Source organism: Magallana gigas, chromosome 8 (assembly GCF_963853765.1).
Source record: "Magallana gigas chromosome 8, xbMagGiga1.1, whole genome shotgun sequence".
Lineage (NCBI taxonomy): Eukaryota > Metazoa > Mollusca > Bivalvia > Ostreida > Ostreidae > Magallana > Magallana gigas.
Window position 1 is genome coordinate 7,159,571 of NC_088860.1, and position 17,516 is coordinate 7,177,086.

General features: G+C 34.8%; 2 protein-coding genes across 5 annotated transcripts in view; one reads left to right on the forward strand and one right to left on the reverse strand.

Annotated features, from left to right (window-relative positions):
* Positions 1–171: 171 nt before the first annotated feature.
* On the forward strand, positions 172–3,814 carry LOC105332774 (UDP-GalNAc:beta-1,3-N-acetylgalactosaminyltransferase 2). 3 transcript variants are annotated; one of them, XM_011435472.4, is made up of 2 exons: positions 172–301; positions 2,276–3,814. In XM_011435472.4, the coding sequence occupies exon 2, from the start codon at positions 2,348–2,350 to the stop codon at positions 3,770–3,772; it is 1,425 nt and encodes a 474-aa protein (XP_011433774.3). In that variant the 5' UTR covers positions 172–301; positions 2,276–2,347; the 3' UTR covers positions 3,773–3,814. The 3 variants fall into 3 exon arrangements, with proteins under 3 accessions (XP_011433774.3, XP_065924709.1, XP_065924708.1); XM_066068637.1 differs by having other exon boundaries at positions 234–397; XM_066068636.1 differs by lacking the exon at positions 172–301 and adding an exon at positions 352–488.
* A 6,664-nt stretch (positions 3,815–10,478) lies between these two features.
* LOC105332775 (alpha-2A adrenergic receptor) overlaps positions 10,479–17,516 on the reverse strand; it is a 33,639-nt gene continuing 26,601 nt past the window's right edge. For both annotated transcript variants that reach the window (XM_011435473.4, XM_066069019.1), the window contains exon 3: positions 10,479–12,579. In XM_011435473.4, coding sequence (XP_011433775.3) covers positions 10,896–12,209 — 1,314 coding nt within the window. In that variant the 5' untranslated portion in view covers positions 12,210–12,579 and the 3' untranslated portion in view covers positions 10,479–10,895. The remainder of the gene's footprint in view (positions 12,580–17,516) is intronic.

A 17,516-nucleotide genomic window follows, 5' to 3' on the forward strand; every position in this document is an offset into this window, starting at 1 on the left:
TATAAAAAAGATAATAGTAGTAATTTCGTATGTGGTTATCGTTTATATCTAATATCATACGTGTGGCTATCATATAATAATTCAATCAAGATATTTTATCAATATCAGTTTATTTCAAATTCAATATCCGGAATTTTAAAAAACGGTTCAATTTTAAAATTTAGCGTTCGTCTTCAATTTCCTACATGATTATATGATTATAATGATTTTTAAAATTGTGATTTATCTTTAAACAACGAATATGAAAAATGTTAAACCGGCTCTACAACTTTAAAGACTCACTCCACATAATTAAATCCAGGTATATTTTTTCACTACGCATAGATTCGGGTGTAACGGAATGGGAGAAATCACGACGGACCAGACTTGGATTCGAACTCGAGCCCCTGAATCTCTAGTCAGTTGTTCTACCAATTGAGCTATCTGGCGCCAGTATTTGAACCGGTCTGACCGTCACACAGGAATGGAGAGAAAACGACAACAGAAATGTAGATTCTGTACTGGCTGCCGACCAGTTCTCGCCGAATACTATTTCTCACTAGTGGAATGTTACATAATTTTTCATACATTATTTTATGTGTTGATAAAATGACATAACAATGCACTCAGGCACGTAGCATGAGGGTGGGCCAGCCCCCCCCCCCACTTTTTTGTGCAGCAAATAATTTTCTTAAATACCCATGGATTAGGATTTTCAGGAGTTTGGAAAGTGACCTTCCTTTCTTTTTTTTTACTTCTTTTTTTTTTTTTATTTGGGTCAAGATTCGATGCTATGTGCCTGGCACTGGTGAGAAATGGTACCAGGCGTGAACTGGTTGGACGCCTGTAATGCTCCGCACCGAGATGATGTCAGAGAACTCACTCCTATTTTGATATTCATTATTCCATCCATCAGTGTTTATATCTTTAGTTTTTCATAAACAAATAGTCTGACCGGATCGACAATAATCAAAAGTATAGGATATTGATTTTTGAGAGCAAAGATCATTTAGTTAGGGGGGGGGATACCTGTATGTGGTCAGACTGGTTTGAATACAGGTACCAGATAGATCAATGGTTTGTGTACCTGTCTAGAGGTTAGGGGGTTGGGATTAAATCTCGGTCTGATCAGTCATTATATATACCCGGTAGTATCAAAAACAACATATTTATGGATTTCTCCTCTGATGATCGCACTGGTCATTTTACAGTGAACCTTCAATGTGAAGAGTGTCAGAGAATAATGTTGAAATTATTGATAATAGAATTTTTGGGATGTGCAGTGCAGCTGGTGTGGCTGGATGATGTTGTCACCAATCACACAGAATTATCACTTAACATGTTATAATAGTGGCACCAACTTATGTCACAGAAGTTTTAGGTAAAGGGACCTAGACATGATTTGAGATCAAAATTAATTTTTTAATGTATAAAATGATTTTGATTATGGCTTACCAAAATATGAATGTTAAAGTCAAGTTACAATCGAGGTACAGAAGAAAGACTTCATGGATATGTAAACAAAGCTCTAGGCTTATAGTTGTTTACAAATAATGTAAGTCAAAGGAATTTACCATTTCAATAATATTTAATATTATATTCTTCATTCTACTCTAGACATTCAGAATCAAAAAGTAAATATTGAAATTTTTTAGCACAAATCGTGTCAAGGCTCCTTTAAATAGAACCCTTGTTTTCTTCAATCAATGCTGTACACCTGGAATTCCTTTGTAAAGTTAGATATAGAATATGTTGACACTTGCAATTATATTGTCTAAATTTCAGTTGTTAATTATGTTAAGAATTTTGGGCTGCAGTCAGTCAAAATACTGTACATTTTGCAGATTTCTTCCCTCGGATTTTAATATTAAACCATCTTTTAACTATAAAGTTCCTCTGTTATCATTATATTTGAATGTAATAATTTTACATTTATTTACTGTAAATATATTACATACGGCTGTGTATTCTATTAAGCATTTTAATTTGAATGCTGCTTCTGCTACATGTAAATCAAGTACATCGCTAAATGACTTGCAAATATATACAAGAATAGTAACATTTTCACAACTTGTTAAAAAACTTTTTTTCCGAGAAATATCACCCACACCAAATGTATTAATTTTAAGATTATAGTATCTATAGATAAAGGTTCTTTTTCACATGCAGTTTAGCCCCAAGAGTAGGCTTCATCTCTTTAATAATATTGTGAATGTAACTCATCTGAATCTCATAATTACCTGTATTAAACAATTGTACTCGTACAATTTTAAAATGCTTAATTTTTTTTTTTCAGGATGTGGACACCACTGGTGGTCATTTTTGCAACAGTAAATGAAACATTTATAGCTTGTACTTGAACCTCCAAATGACAGCTTGGCATTCTTTGTGGTTATTTGTGTGTGGTGTGATAACTTCAGTCACTATTCACTTCCTTTTGAAAAGCATACAACCATCTTTACAAGAGTATGCCAAAGAGAACTTAACATTAGCGATAGGTATATTATCAGCACCAGAAAATTTCCAGTACAGAGATGCAATAAGAAAGTCATGGAAAACAAAGACCGGGAATAACATAAAGGCATGGTTTATTATTGGTAATCAAGATTGTCAAATTCATCCTGACAACCGAATAGATCAGTTTGGATGTGATGAGAGTCGAGTGCAGAAGGAAAACTTGCTAAGACTTCAAAACAACCTACTTACCATTGTTACACCACCTGCAGATTTGAAGATGGGGAAAATTGGTGGAACTATTGTAGATAAGCTAAATATAAAAGTAATGTTGGACGTACATGTAAAGAGACTTGGTGTTGTGACAAAGTTGCTCAAATATGAACCAGAACTATCAGTTCATATTCTAGAAGCCTGGACTGAAACTGTTATTGCACATGTCAAGTTTTCTAAATTGGATTCGGGAATAATTGTTGAGGATTGTGTTTTTCAACCCATTCCTCATATCATCTTGCACAGAAATTATGAATATATTTTAGAGATTGAAAACTTAAGATTGAATCACTGTCTCTCAGACTTGGGTGTGCTCACAAAGTTAAATAATTTTGGAGGAATTTTACATTATCAAAATGAAATTAAACAGAATGACATGGTTCTCCCTACCATGTGGCTAGAAATAAAAGATACTGGTCACCTTGAACACAGGAAAATGACAGATAAACTTAACATGGAATGGAAAGAAAGAAACAATCTTGTCCGCCAGCATCTTAGAGAAGAGAAAGACTCTTACAAAGACATATTGTTTGTAGACACAGTTGACATATACAGAAATTTACCTAAAAAATTATTACTATTTCACAAATGGCTGTTTAAAAACACATATTCAAGATTTGTTCTAAAAACTGACGATGATTGTTTTGTAAATACGGATTTAGTTCACACGTCTTTATCAGAGTTGGATGAGAGAAATGACAATATCTTTATATGGTGGGGAAACTTCAGAAAACAGTGGCTGGTACAGAAATTTGGAAAATGGGCTGATTTTGTATATTCTGCTGATGTGTACCCTGCTTTTGCTTGTGGTTCTGGAAATGTAGTAAATAGAAATGTACATGAATGGATAGCGAAAAACGCTGATTATTTGCACGAGTACCAAGGGGAGGATGTGTCCATGGGAATATGGATGGCAGCAATATCTCCCACCCGTGTGGAAGATGGGCGCTGGCAGTGTTCAAATAGTTGTACTCGTGACGCCTTGAGCCGACCAGAGCTTGAGCCTAGCCAAATAAAAGTACACTGGGAAAATCTATTGATGTGCAGCGATCCCTGTGGGTGCTGATGTGGGTTTTTTTTATAACGTACATTTTGATTAAATTGTACAAAAAAAAATTCTACTTTTTGTGATTTCCACCAGGTCATAGTGAAAAAGACACGTAGCATCGTTTTTGAAGGGGGGGGGGGGGGAGGGAGGGGGCAGACTCATCCAAAAAATCTTGACAAGCAAAAAAAAAAAGGACTTTCCAAAATTTCAAAATCCTAATCCGGAGGGGGGGGGGGGGTAGTATATAACTTCATTTTCACTCTTCATTTTCATATTTTCATTCCAAATTTTTATAGACTCACGAAAGGGGGGGGGGGTGGTAGTACGATCAAACTGAAATCTTGTATAGATAAATCCACTCACGTAGCTAGTTTCACTCTGTATTTGATAGTTGATGAAAGATAGAAGCAAATAAGCATTGTTTAATAAGTCCTAAATATTGATTTTTGGCTGTCATTATGCGGATTTATTACTTTAAGGTTTGCTCTGTAATAACCCATTATCTTGTTTGTACGAAACAAGCCCTGCCAGATAAAAAAAAAAAACGCCGTGAAGTCATAGTTCTTGAGCATTGTCATCACATCTGTAGGTTTTTGGAACCTTGGGAGATCGTTTCCGTCTTAAATTATTTAAAACATAATTATGTACACACTGTTTATTATGGCTCACAAAACAAAGTATAATGCCACCTTAAATAACTTATATAATAAAAAAGTGCGCTGATTTTTGTGAAGTTGATTCCTGCACGTCACCGAATGCCATTAGTAAGTTAATGACACGTTACACATCCAAGGGAAACTAAGTCCGTGGAGACAAATGTGGAACATCACACACCCTGACTTTAATACCATAGTGTTAGGATGAAAGACCGCCATATGAACATTTTTTTCTGTAATGAAGACTCGAGAGATCTGGTGTCTGGATAAAAACAGCCTTGAACCTCTGGATCTTTCTGCGAAATAATTATGTCAACCTAAAACCCTATAAAGTTAACGTGAACAAGTAGCATAATCTGAAAACTAACTCGGGGTTTGATCGAGGACCCGAAAAATCAAAACTTGACAATCTCCTCTATGTTGAAAAGTGTTCAGTCCTGCAAATCTTAAAAAAAATGTATCTCGATTTTTTCAGATCGTTGTTTATTTATGCGTCTAGCTTTGTATCAACCCTTTCATTATTATAATGCAAATACTGTAAACTAATTTTTTATTCACGTGGACGTACTTTTTTTGCGTTTTATGTAGATAAACATGCACGTGCGCGTCGCTCCATAAATAGTCATAATACTAATCATTTGTCGACTAAAATATTCGTGTCAACAACCAAAACATTCTCATACGCGAAAAAAACCATGGTTTACGGCAAATCGAAATCCCCAAACTCGATCTGAAGGTATTTCAAATTTTGACTGGTCAGCAGACCCGCCTTTTACAATTTGCCAGATAATTATGCCAGTGCGAAGGTTTTCTAAGTTGCATGTATCGAAAAATTCAAATATGCCATATGATTAAATTAAACCTTTTTTTATTTGGCAACATTTTCAATTCTATACATTCTGTACATTGCACAATATGATTTTACCTTGTAAATTTATTATTCTGGTAAAAGGTTTGAAGGTTGAAATGCAAATGAAAGCAACATCTCGCGAAATAAACGACCAAGATGCGAGAACGCGAACGCACCTCACATCCAATGTCAACAGATCCATTGCTGTATGTAGTGCATTTTTATCAACGTACGTTGTTTTATCGCTTCTGCTCTAAAACATGCGATAATTGCTTGAAAATGCAATTATTTATTTTCATACCTCGATCCTGTATTTCACTATTCAAACATCATAACAAACGAATTTATAAGAAACCCACGACTCTAAGCAGTTAAATATTTATATATTTATAACCCCCTTTTTTGGCTATACAAAATACTTTAAAATTCCTTCCACGATAAAGGTTATGTCGAGAAGTTATCACCGGGAAACAAATACATATTGCAGTAATGGTATACAGTTGGTCAGTGTCTGGGTTCAAATAATTATACTGGTACTCTGTTGCTTCTTTTGATGAAGTTCTGTATGAACAATATGCATTTTGATAATCCCATTAATAGTAATTCCTTTGTAGAATGTTTCTTGAGAGCCTATATAGACTGTATCAGAGATGGGCGGCCGCCTGTCCAGTGCAATGTCTCTTGTTGGCGCGCTCTACTCCCAAGTTTTCTTCTTTTTTTCTATGCATAGAAACCAAAAGGTCGAATTGGCGACGGGACCTTCTTCAAATCATCGCCCAGATAACCTCTAGTTTGGATTATTAAGTTAGATAGGACAGCTAGTACAATGCTCCATAGAGTTATTTTACATGCAAATTTCAGAGAAACACCGACCCTAAGAGAGGGCTGTAGATGAATGAAAGAGATTCATGAGTATATTTTTGTGATTTAATTGTAGTTCGTGCAATTCTGGCGATTTTGAAACCATATATCAGAAGAAATACTAACATTCTTGTCATCTCTCTCTCTCTCTCTCTCTCTCTCTCTCTCTCTCTCTCTCTCTCTCTCTCTCTCAGTTCTTATATATCATCAGTTTTGACATCAACCATTATGATAACAATTTTACATAATACACTGCATACATTTAACGCAATATTATTGTAAACTGTTCAATATATGACTATATTATCTACACTGTAGTTGATCTTCGGAGAGTTCTAATTCCTCTCGGATCCTCCTGGACCAGTCTTCACAGAGGAACTAGGTCGTCGACTAGTTATTAATAAATGTGTTCCATTTTAAGTGAAGTTTTACTAATTACACAGAGTAGGTCTAATAAAGATGTAATGAGGCCTTACGTTAAGCCCTTCCGATTTCCATTACGCCATTGCTTTCAGGCAATGTGTGGGATGCATTCTGTTCATGTTGCAACGGAAGTTGCACTGGGATGTTGAAATTTTTATATGAGAGCGAAAACATAACTGCATGTAAACAATATTGATAACTTGTTTGATAAAATTTTGTTTCTTTGTTTTTTATTATTATTTTTTTGCCCCCCCCCCCCACTTTTTCTCGCAGCAACAAATTTACATTTAAAAAATTGAATTATCATGGAGTTGGCACCCCACTTTTTGGGGAGTATGTAGAATATTGATATGAAAATAAGGAAACGAGGAGTGAAATTGAAGTTATATACATGTACTACGCCAGCCCCCCCCCTCCCCTCCCCCCACGGATTAGGATTTTGAAGATTTTGGGAAACTAAATTTTCCTCTTTTTTTTTTTTTTAGCTTGTCAAGATTTTTTGGATGAGTCTGCCCCCCCCCCCCCCACTTTCAAAAACGATGCTACGTGCCTGTATCTTGAATATGTCTTTTCTGGAGCAAAGTCTTAATTGATGCCAATATAAGTATTTCTTTTACAGAGTAAATTGCTTTGATGACAAATACTCCACTAAAATGCTACAGAGAGCTCTATTTCGACACTATTGTTAGTCACGACAAATTCTTTAAGAGATTTGTCGTGATTTTTTTCTATTGACGAAAGTTATTTGATGGTCAGGGTTTGAATAGATGCATACTTATATATTTATAAACTGTAAATGAACCACGAGCGTGCACCGTTGGGAAAGCAGCATACCGAACATTTTAGATAGAAAGCAAATAACATAGAAAATTGAAACATAAAATAGATGCAAAATGATTCTAAAAAGTTTCTGATGGAAAAAAATGTTAAATTGTCATGTCGTTTTACAAATTATTTTCTATTATTCTAGCATTACGCTTGTATAAAGTTTGTGAAAAAGAATCTTAAAAAGAAGAAGAATTTTATCAAAAACACATGGGACATACTGATACACAATTGCAACATCGGTTATAGATCACCATGTTTAATTAGGTAAGTATGATAAGGCTTAACTGACAAATGATAATGAACAAATGAAAACAAGCGATGTTGCTTCAAAACAAATCATTTCAAGCAGTTTCGTTCCCCAAAAACTGTTTCAGAGTTAAACGGGTTTAATTAGTCTGGCAGAGGAAATATTTGTTCCGACGGCAACTATAATAATTGCTGGGGCTAGGAGACCGTTTTACGTTATTTCTGATCAAGAGTTATCAACATACATGCATCATCTCAATTTTTTTTTCGAACATCGCGCGCATAAAGATTGTTATTCGAACGTCTGTCTGTATGAAGAATAGTGGAATAATCGACTATTCGTTGATATGTCTTGACTTTAAAAAACATGTAGTAAAAAGACATCACTTAAACGACAAAAACTTTTTTTGTGGATCAAAGGTATTGACACCATTACTTCTCTTGCGGATTATTGATTAAAATCTAAGCCAGACAAGGACTTTCGAGAGGAATGTCCTTTATTTACAAGCTTTTCTAGACTATTGGTATGCAACTCAAAAGATCAGGTTCTGTCCTTCTTGATTGATACCGTGACTTGCTTTTAAGAAGCGAAAAAAACGATTCCTAATCAGAGAGAGAGAGAGAGAGAGAGAGAGAGAGAGAGAAATTTTTTAATATAGTTATGTAATTTATACAGTGTTTTGTATACTGATTTTAAGAATCATATGCACAATTCAAATTCCGCTCTAGGTTCACTAAAAAACTCATCGATTAAATACGCTAAGCAAAAGTTTTCAATACTGCTCTACCGAAGTTCGGATAAAAATGGACAAGTAATTTAACCTCGATATTAATCAACAAATTTTCTATAACGTTATACTATTTCATTTTCTCCTTTTCGAAAATTTGCGGCTAATTTTAGGTTGATATGGAATTGGAATTTAATAAAATAATTTTTTTGTGGAGTGCATTTCAGTCGTAGCTAATTACTTTAAACAGTGCAATTACTTTTTTTTTTTAATGATGAAGCCATAAATGTCTTTGCCATCTATTAATTACACTTTTCAAACATGAAGCTTTCGTTGAATATATCTTTTAGTTTGTTTAGTTCCGTTTTGTTTCTCGGTAGGTTTTTTTTTCACTTAGATTCATTCCAGCGTCCATTTAACTTGCTGACTTTCAGTTTTGTGTTGCAATAGCTCGTCTTTACACTCGACATTTGCGTAAAGTAATACTAGTTCTTTAATCTTGGAAGAATTGTTTTTCTTACCAGAGGGTATATGACACACACTAGTTTTTTATATTACCGATAGGGAAAATTTAAGAACATTTAACAATAAGTTTTATGTCGCTTTCAAATTGAAATGGATCGGGTTTTTAGCTTCAGACTGAATATGTTCTCCTTTCAAATTAAACATCATCGATTACTGCCATTGAAGTAAACTTTATCAAAGTCCCTTCAGTATTCCAACGATTTAATATTGCATTTCCGAAGTGTAAATAATTGAATTTCCAAAGTTACCGCTGCTCATATTAATATATAATTATTCCCTGGGTGGTGCTTTTATCTGTAATTTGGTTGATATGTTTTATTTTTTATTATGGGTTTAAACATGACAAAATGTTTTAAGTACATTAAATAATTAATTCATTTTTGCTTTATTTATTGCAATATCTTTATTCCATGTGTGTATACAAGATATCTGGCTTATTATTTACCATTCTATTCGAAGACAAACTGGCATGAAATATTAGTAATCTGTCATCCCCTGAAGTCAATGGGAAATTATTTTTCATCAACTACAAGGCTTTGCTCTTTTTTTTTTTTGAAAAACGGCCACTGCTTCAGAGAATACGCAGGACAATTTCCAAGATTAAATTATCATAATTTTTCTCAGTGAGTCCATTGTCCTTTGGGTGTATACATCTATGCTTTGAGACATATTTACTCGTTGGTCTTCCATGCAATCTGAATGATTCTCTGCCGGTGTAATATTTCACTTAAAACAGGAAAAAATGCCCAGAATTTATCGCCCGTGCTTGAAATAATTTTATTTAAGGTACACGCTATACTTTGACATTCAGACACAACGTCCTGTGTTGCAGACACGTTGTTACTCACAATCACTGACCTGGTTAACAGTGTTAATAGTTCCGGCTGTCGCAGAATAATCTGCTACAATAGTTTTCAGTAGAGCCGACATAATGATATTTTTTCCATATTTTATGTGCCTTTTTTTTGGTTGAAACGGGAAAGAGAAAGATACGGGGAAGGGGGGGGGGGGGGGGGGGAGTAATAAATAAAGGAATTATAACAAGACTGTGTTGACGACAAGAACTGTAGAACAAACAGTATGGCACCCGTTGATATAAGAGAAATAACGAATTGAAAATTTCAATAAAAGTGAGTTTAAATATCTATAAATCATAGATAATAAGAGTATGATTACATCTGTCTCCTCGTCCTCCTTCCTGTTGACTTTCCGTTAAATTACATTAAACCGAAGAGATATGGCGGATGATTTTTTTTGTCATTTCCTGCTTTCTAGGAGGTTGGCGTAATTATCACGCCTTAAACGACAATAAATACTCGTTAGTGTCTGTAAAAGTAGTCAACCATTTTGGTAACACTTGGTTTTTGTTCTTCTTTAGATTTAAAACGAGAAATTTCAAAATTGTTGATTTGGGGGTTTTGGTTAAAAACATCAGCAGCAAAACTCCTAACTCTATAAAAAAATAATTTTACTAGGTTGCGCAAAAATATGCCCGATGAAAACTAAAGCTGGCAACCTTAAATTGTGGCGTCTTCATGGTCTTGGTGCATGGTAACGAATTAAATTACCAATATTTCAGAGCCACGAATCATAAAATTTGAAACCTCTTGATAGTCATTACGCAATTTAATATCAATGCAAACAAAACATATGAAACTTCATCAAATAACGTGAGAAAAGTCACAAAAGGTATGAAAGCGACGAAAAAAAAGATTTCTAGAACTGTTGACGGATACTATCGGAGGCTTAAATATCATACTTTAATGCTTTTATGTTCCATCTATTTTAGGGCCTTGCATGTTAACTGACTTTGATTTTATCAATCTTTCCAACTATAGATTTCTTGGATTTGAATTATAGGGGAAATGAGCAAATAAGACTAACGAACGCTCGTCCAAATAGCATTAATATTTGCAATGTGATAATGAGTACGATTTGAAGTAGAATAACAATATTTGTTTTTTCATTTGGTATCCAAATCATTAATGTCATAATTACACCACCCTTTACAACAGCATTTTCATTCAACGGTGAGCTTGACCAATACAAAGGATTCTTTTAAAAGCATGTCTGAAATCTCGATTGAACACAGTATAGATTATTGGATTCAGGGCCGAGTTACAGTAACCGGCCCAAAAGCAGACATCAAACACTATGTCAGGGATACAATTACACAAAGCCGTGATTATATACAACGTGAAAAAAGGTGCCCAGCAGACGATAAAAGCCGCCATCACTATTCCTAAAACAATGGTGGCGCGCCTTTCCCGCGCTTTTGCGAGTTTGCGTTTATGTCTCTCTAGGTCTTTGACGGCGTCGTAAACCTCCGCGTGTTTGATTTCCTCTTGATTTGGCGTTAAGTTGGTTGTTCCTGTGGTATCAGATTTTGTAGATTCTTTCTCGTTCGCTTCATCTAAATCTATGTCTTGCTCATCAATTGTTCCATTACCCGTTTCCGGCTCCTGACCCGAATCCTCCCTGTTGACCCCCTGTTTCTGATATATCGGCCATGTACTTTCATCATCCGTCAAGGTCATACTGTTGACCTTTGTAGGCATGTTTGTGACTGTTTCCTGTTTCTCCTTTGTGTCTGTATTTTTCAGTAGACCGTATAATTCTTTATCGGTCCTGTCCTCTTTCTTTGCCTTTTTATTATTGTTCCCTCTTTGTTTTCTTGCTCGTTCTGTCGCCGCTTTATAAATTTTATAATACACAATCACCATGATAACCCCAGGTATGTAGAATGATCCCATGCATGAACTTATGATATATCCAAGTTCACTGCTGAGTAAACATAGCGGATAGTCATTAACCGGAAGAGGATTTTTCCACCCTATCAGTGGAGGTACACAAACAATTAGGGACAGAATCCAGACTGCGGCGATCATCAGCGCCGCACGGGTCGCAGTTCGTTGTCTTGGATACGTCAAGGCTTTGGTAATACACCAATATCTATCCAAACTAATAAGGCAAATGCTGAGGATGGAAGCAGTGCACAGGAGTACATCAATGGCCTTCCATAAATCACACCAGACAGAGCCGAAATACCAGTACCCCATCACTTCATTAGTCAGACTAAACGGCATGATTATCAGACCTAGCAGACAATCCGCAACAGCGAGCGACGCTATGAACCAGTTCTGTTTTGATTTCAAATTTTTATCCGTATAAATGGCCACCACAACTAGGAGATTTCCACCTACTATAATGAGGATGATGATGGTCACTATGGTAACGGTCAGTATCAAATGTACTGTGCTGTATCCTGGCGGAAGTACTCTTTCTGACCCAGAGCTGATAGTCGTGTTCGAATAGTTACTCCCCGTCAAATTCATCATTCCAATTTAAAACCAATCTATTTTTGCACAAAATGGAAATGTTATCCAAATCAATTGAATTTCGGATGCCCACGTCACGACAGGAGTAACAACGGAGTGATCATACTGCTAACAAGATGGGAACTTCTCTCCAGAGTAAAATCAAGGGGTCTTAGCCACACAATTAACGAAAAAAGCCATAAAGTTCCATTTCATAGTCCGTTGATTAAACAGCTATAATGAGTGGAGGAAAAAAGAAGAAACGGAACTTCATAATTATTCAACATCCACTGTATCCCCTTTGTAGCTTAGCGCAGCGGGAAATATCTGAACAGCAGACGACCCTTGAGTAGATCGGAATCGTCCGTTAGCCACCAGAACTCTGCAATACCTGCAAAAAGGAAAATACCATTTGAAGGCCAATAAATCTCTGTCGATATATTGATTTTAATAAAAATTTTGGAATGGAACCCACGCATAAGTTTTCCGTCATGGGTTATTCCAATGACCAGTGTTATGTGCGACCGCCAATGTTTGTTTTATTTTGTAGGACAAATTACCGGTTATTGGTGGTAGAGCATGAAAAAAGCTTTTTATAATATGCTATATGCAGGGATTTTTAACGACATTTATTGATAATCTCTTCTGAGTACATGACTGTAACTTTGAAAGAACTCCCCCCCCCCCCCCCGGCCTCATTAAAAAAAAGGAAAAGAAAAAAAATCCTATAAGTATCAGATTTTAAATAACATCACTAGACAATAAAGCTGAGAGACCGAGCTTACTTAAAATTATATAAAATAAATTTCGTCAATGTTGAGAGGGGGTTAGTAACTCCCACCATATGTTAGATTTTATATTTCAATCTTTTTTTTTCAAAGAGCATTAATATCTTAATTGGACAAAAGCCTCGATATTATTTCATATTTTTCACTTAATATTTAAAAAAAAAGTTTAATGAATGACAAGAAAATGTCAATAAAATTATTCCAGTAATATTAATGATTATAGCACGGCGACGATAATGACACAGAGTTTATGCTTTTATCTGGCATAGAATACTATATTGTACATATATATCGAGACAAATATGTACATGTATAATTATATTCTAATCTAAGCATGCACGGGAAATAAAAAGGGATAGAAATATGTTATCAGAGTATTTGAGGATGCACGAAAAGAAATAGTTAAAGTATGTGAGGATGCACGAAAAGAAATAGTTAAAGTATGTGAGGACGCACGAAATAGGTCAAGTATGTGAGGACGCACGAAAAGAAATAGGTAAAGTATATGAGGATGCACGAAAAGAAATAGGTAAAGTATGTGAGGATGCACGAAAAGAAATAGTTAAAGTATGTGAGGATGCACGAAAAGAAATAGATAAAGTATGTGAGGATGCACGAAAAGAAATAGTTAAAGTATGTGAGGATGCACGAAAAGAAATAGATAAAGTATGTGAGGATGCACGAAAAGAAATAAGTAGTCGAAGTATATAAGAATGCATGAAAAGAAATAGTCAAAGCCCCTGTATATAAGACAGCAAGCCTCGATCAACAATATTTTGTGTTGCCTGTCACATATGTGCTAACATGCACATATCCATTACAGGATATTTAAAATTATGTCAACTTTATCAATTTTTTAAGATTGTGTTATAAATCGTATGGTCTTACATAACACCTGGCTGGTTTAATGTTGCAACAATGTCGCAATCAATTGACCCAAATATTCAAAACTATTTTGCCTCAACTCAATTATTTACCCATATGAAAGTTAATTTTGCATAACGTACCTTATATTTCGTATAAACAAAAGAACAAACAAAAGCCTTACTTGGGTTGATCTAAGGACGAGATATTTGTGTTTCCTAATGTTTTATAATTACAAGTGTTTCAATTTGTAAGATTTTGTTGCTTCCCCTTCTTCAGATAATTTGTGATGTCCTCTATCTGAAGAAGTAATTAAAAGCTCACGCTAGCTGTCTCGGGCAATAATTATTTGTTATCAAGTCTAGACAGCAAGAAATTTTGAGAAATGCATGTATTGACATTTTGAATTCGGTTTGTTGAGGTTCAATTGCCGCATTACTATTGCATCAACTAGCATTCCTGTATGCGTCCTTTAACATCAAAGAACGATCAAACTCAAGAAGGTTGTCCCCATCCCAATAGAATGGTCAATTACTCGCACTTCGTATCAAAGATTAGAATTACAGATAAAAAGAAACAATTATTGTGTAATGACTCTGATGCGTCTTAAATCCAAGATATTGTCCAACAAATGCAATACGCGGTCACAGAGGGGTTAAATAAGTCATTTAATGATGGCCTTTTATAGAGGAATCTCTCTTCAAATCGAATACGTGATGCCATTAAGTAAATGGATGGAGGTCGTCCTTAAGCTAATAACCTAAATCCAATTATAACCTGCTTTTATAATATGCACATTTTATCGTCTCTGAGCCAATGTAAGGTGAGTGTCCTGATCGTGGTTTCTGTTCCATTTTATATTTATCAATTTATTATCTCACACGAAAGCAACAAACAATGTCAGGTATTTACATGTGTGTACACGCCGGTGCCAAGGATGATTTTTGCACCTGCCACAAGTCACTAATTACAAAATATCAAAAATATCAGTCCTGTAATTCTGTGACCTCGTAGATTTTACGGTGCTAGAGAATTCGTCTGGATCTGCATCCGTCGTGTGCAGTTCGAACGGTCCAAAATAAAGTTATAATTGAAAGGTGAAATATGCACGGTGATAATTCTATGATGGACCATTCTATAGAGAGCTTCTAGCATCGTGTTTTATTTATGTATCTCATCTTTCAGATGAGATATTTACTATCATCAAAATAAAGTCCGCTCAAAATAATTTTCCTGAAGGATATTCAGAATTTCCGTCCTGATTTCAAATCCTTTCTGTTGAAATTTCAATACCGATGGGAAATGAAAAACAAATACTAGTATTAAGGAATTAAAAATCCAGTTGGATAATTAAATTCTTCATAGAATAAAATGCCCTTAAGCCAAAGGCATACGAAATTAAACTCATAAAAAATTTAGAGAGGAACAGTTACAGAAAAACTATTTTTCTCATTTTTTTAAATTTATACTCGGGGTAATATCATTGTTTATTCCTAAAGTTTAAGGTTTTTATATATATATCCACTAAAAAAGTGATTCAATATTTTCTGGGCGATGTTCTATCACGTCACAGATCTATAAGACTGGCGCAAAGAATGTAACCATGGCTTGGTAGTATAGCTATTATCATTTAGTTCTGGAATAGCGTGTATGATTTGTAATCTCAAAATTGAAATGCAAGACTACTCACAAATCACAAAGCAACAACAGCTATTTAATAAAATGAAGCTGTATAAAAATGAAACGTAAATCTCACGATGGAAATGGTATGAAATAATTTCTTAAGCTTCTCTCAGAAGTCAAATTGTACGGAGCTAATCAGCTGAGGTTATGAAAATCCACAATCAGAACCTTAAAATCTTCAAAAAGGTATAATTCCTTACATTTTAAGCTAGAATGTTGTTTATCAAGCACCTATAATACACGATTAGAATCCCTGATGTGAGATGTTATAAGGAACAATATCTGTATGAAAACGTAATAATACGCCAAAGGCTAATGATAATTTGATTACTAACTTTACTGAAGACGGGAAAATGATGTATACTTCTTTGAAAATTATTGTACTAGCGGTTTTCCGTGTAATAACACCCAGTGTTTGTACACTGAAGTTACCATTTATAATTAATAGCATACTGAGTTGTAAGGATATAAAATGGCAAGTTTCCCTCTTTATCAGGCTCAATAACATTAAACCGACAGCAATACGGCGATTGTAATTACACCAAAACATATCCGAATCGACGAAAGTCAGGACATTGAATAATCCGGATCTTTTTGATACCTTGCCGACAGAACATAAATCTAGGCATTATAATGAAAGTTGTTTGATTTATACAGGATAAAGGATAATAGATGGATTTAATGAACACATTCAGTCATAACTTAACGTTTCATCTAAAGCGTGATTTACAACTTTATCTTTGTTTCCGAGCTTGTTTCAATAGCCTTCTTGCATAGCTGTTTTTAATCCATGCTCCCTACAATTCTTATCCGTAACCCTTGTCTGTTTCTAACTTGATTGAATAAATACTATTTATCATAATGCTGAAATTAAAACGCTGAACTATTATCATCACAAATACACAAACTGCATTTCATTTCTGCGAACATTAGACACAAGTATGATCATTATACCATTAATCGATCAATAGTTCAAACAATCAATCAATCAATCGAATCAGATCAAATTGACAAGGAATTTCGAATTCCTATCCAGGTGTAAACTATAGCCATAGAAAATTGTTTGATACTTGCCAGGGTAACCTCCAAGCAGGATCCCAAACTAATATCTTATTATGTCAAAGGGGGAAAAACAGGTCGCGTATCCGATAAAACACCATCCAAATGGTTTGCTCCAGCAATGGAATACATCATCAGTATACATGTTATTGTAGAGTTACACTGACTTATGGATCCACACAACTAGCGACAGAAATATAGGACACATTCCAATAGCAAGAAATCATACTGTCAAGATAGATCTTGCTGCACAGAAGAAAGAAATACGATAGCAACGAAAGATTTCTTAAACACCTGGTTTAATACTGAAGGCACAGAGTGTAGCAAAAGACTTTTTAGAATACATTGGCAATGGAGGAATAATACACCTTGTTTTTTAATGTGCTCTAAAACAAGTAGGCTTATGATGTTGTTGTTTTAAAGTTGTCATCTACAAATTAATTTACAACGTTTTCAATAATTTTTAACCAACTATGCGCAATTCTACTTATATTTGAAAGTATCATCTTTCGTACAAATGGTTTCTTAATCATAAACAACAATGGAAACAATCTGTCTGTCGAACAGAAAACCCGTCGTTTCATTACATAATACATTTATCCATAACACTGCATTTAGAATAATGAAATGCTGCTAGGTAGACCAATTACCCGTATCATCAACATATCTAGGAAACAAGAGAAGAACTATCCATAAAACCAATCAATGACCGGAATAATTCGATTTGTTTTTTCCGGAAGCATTAGAGATTTGTTCAGAAATTCTTGCGCGATTTATCCGCATTTTAATCTAAAGACTGCTTCCGTCTTGTAACGGTTGTAGCGAAATATCTGTGGACATTAACTACGTGATGAATGACGATCATTCAACATGTCATATGAAAATAAAGCCACATATTTCACGAAATACTCCTACATGTATCAGATTTATGATT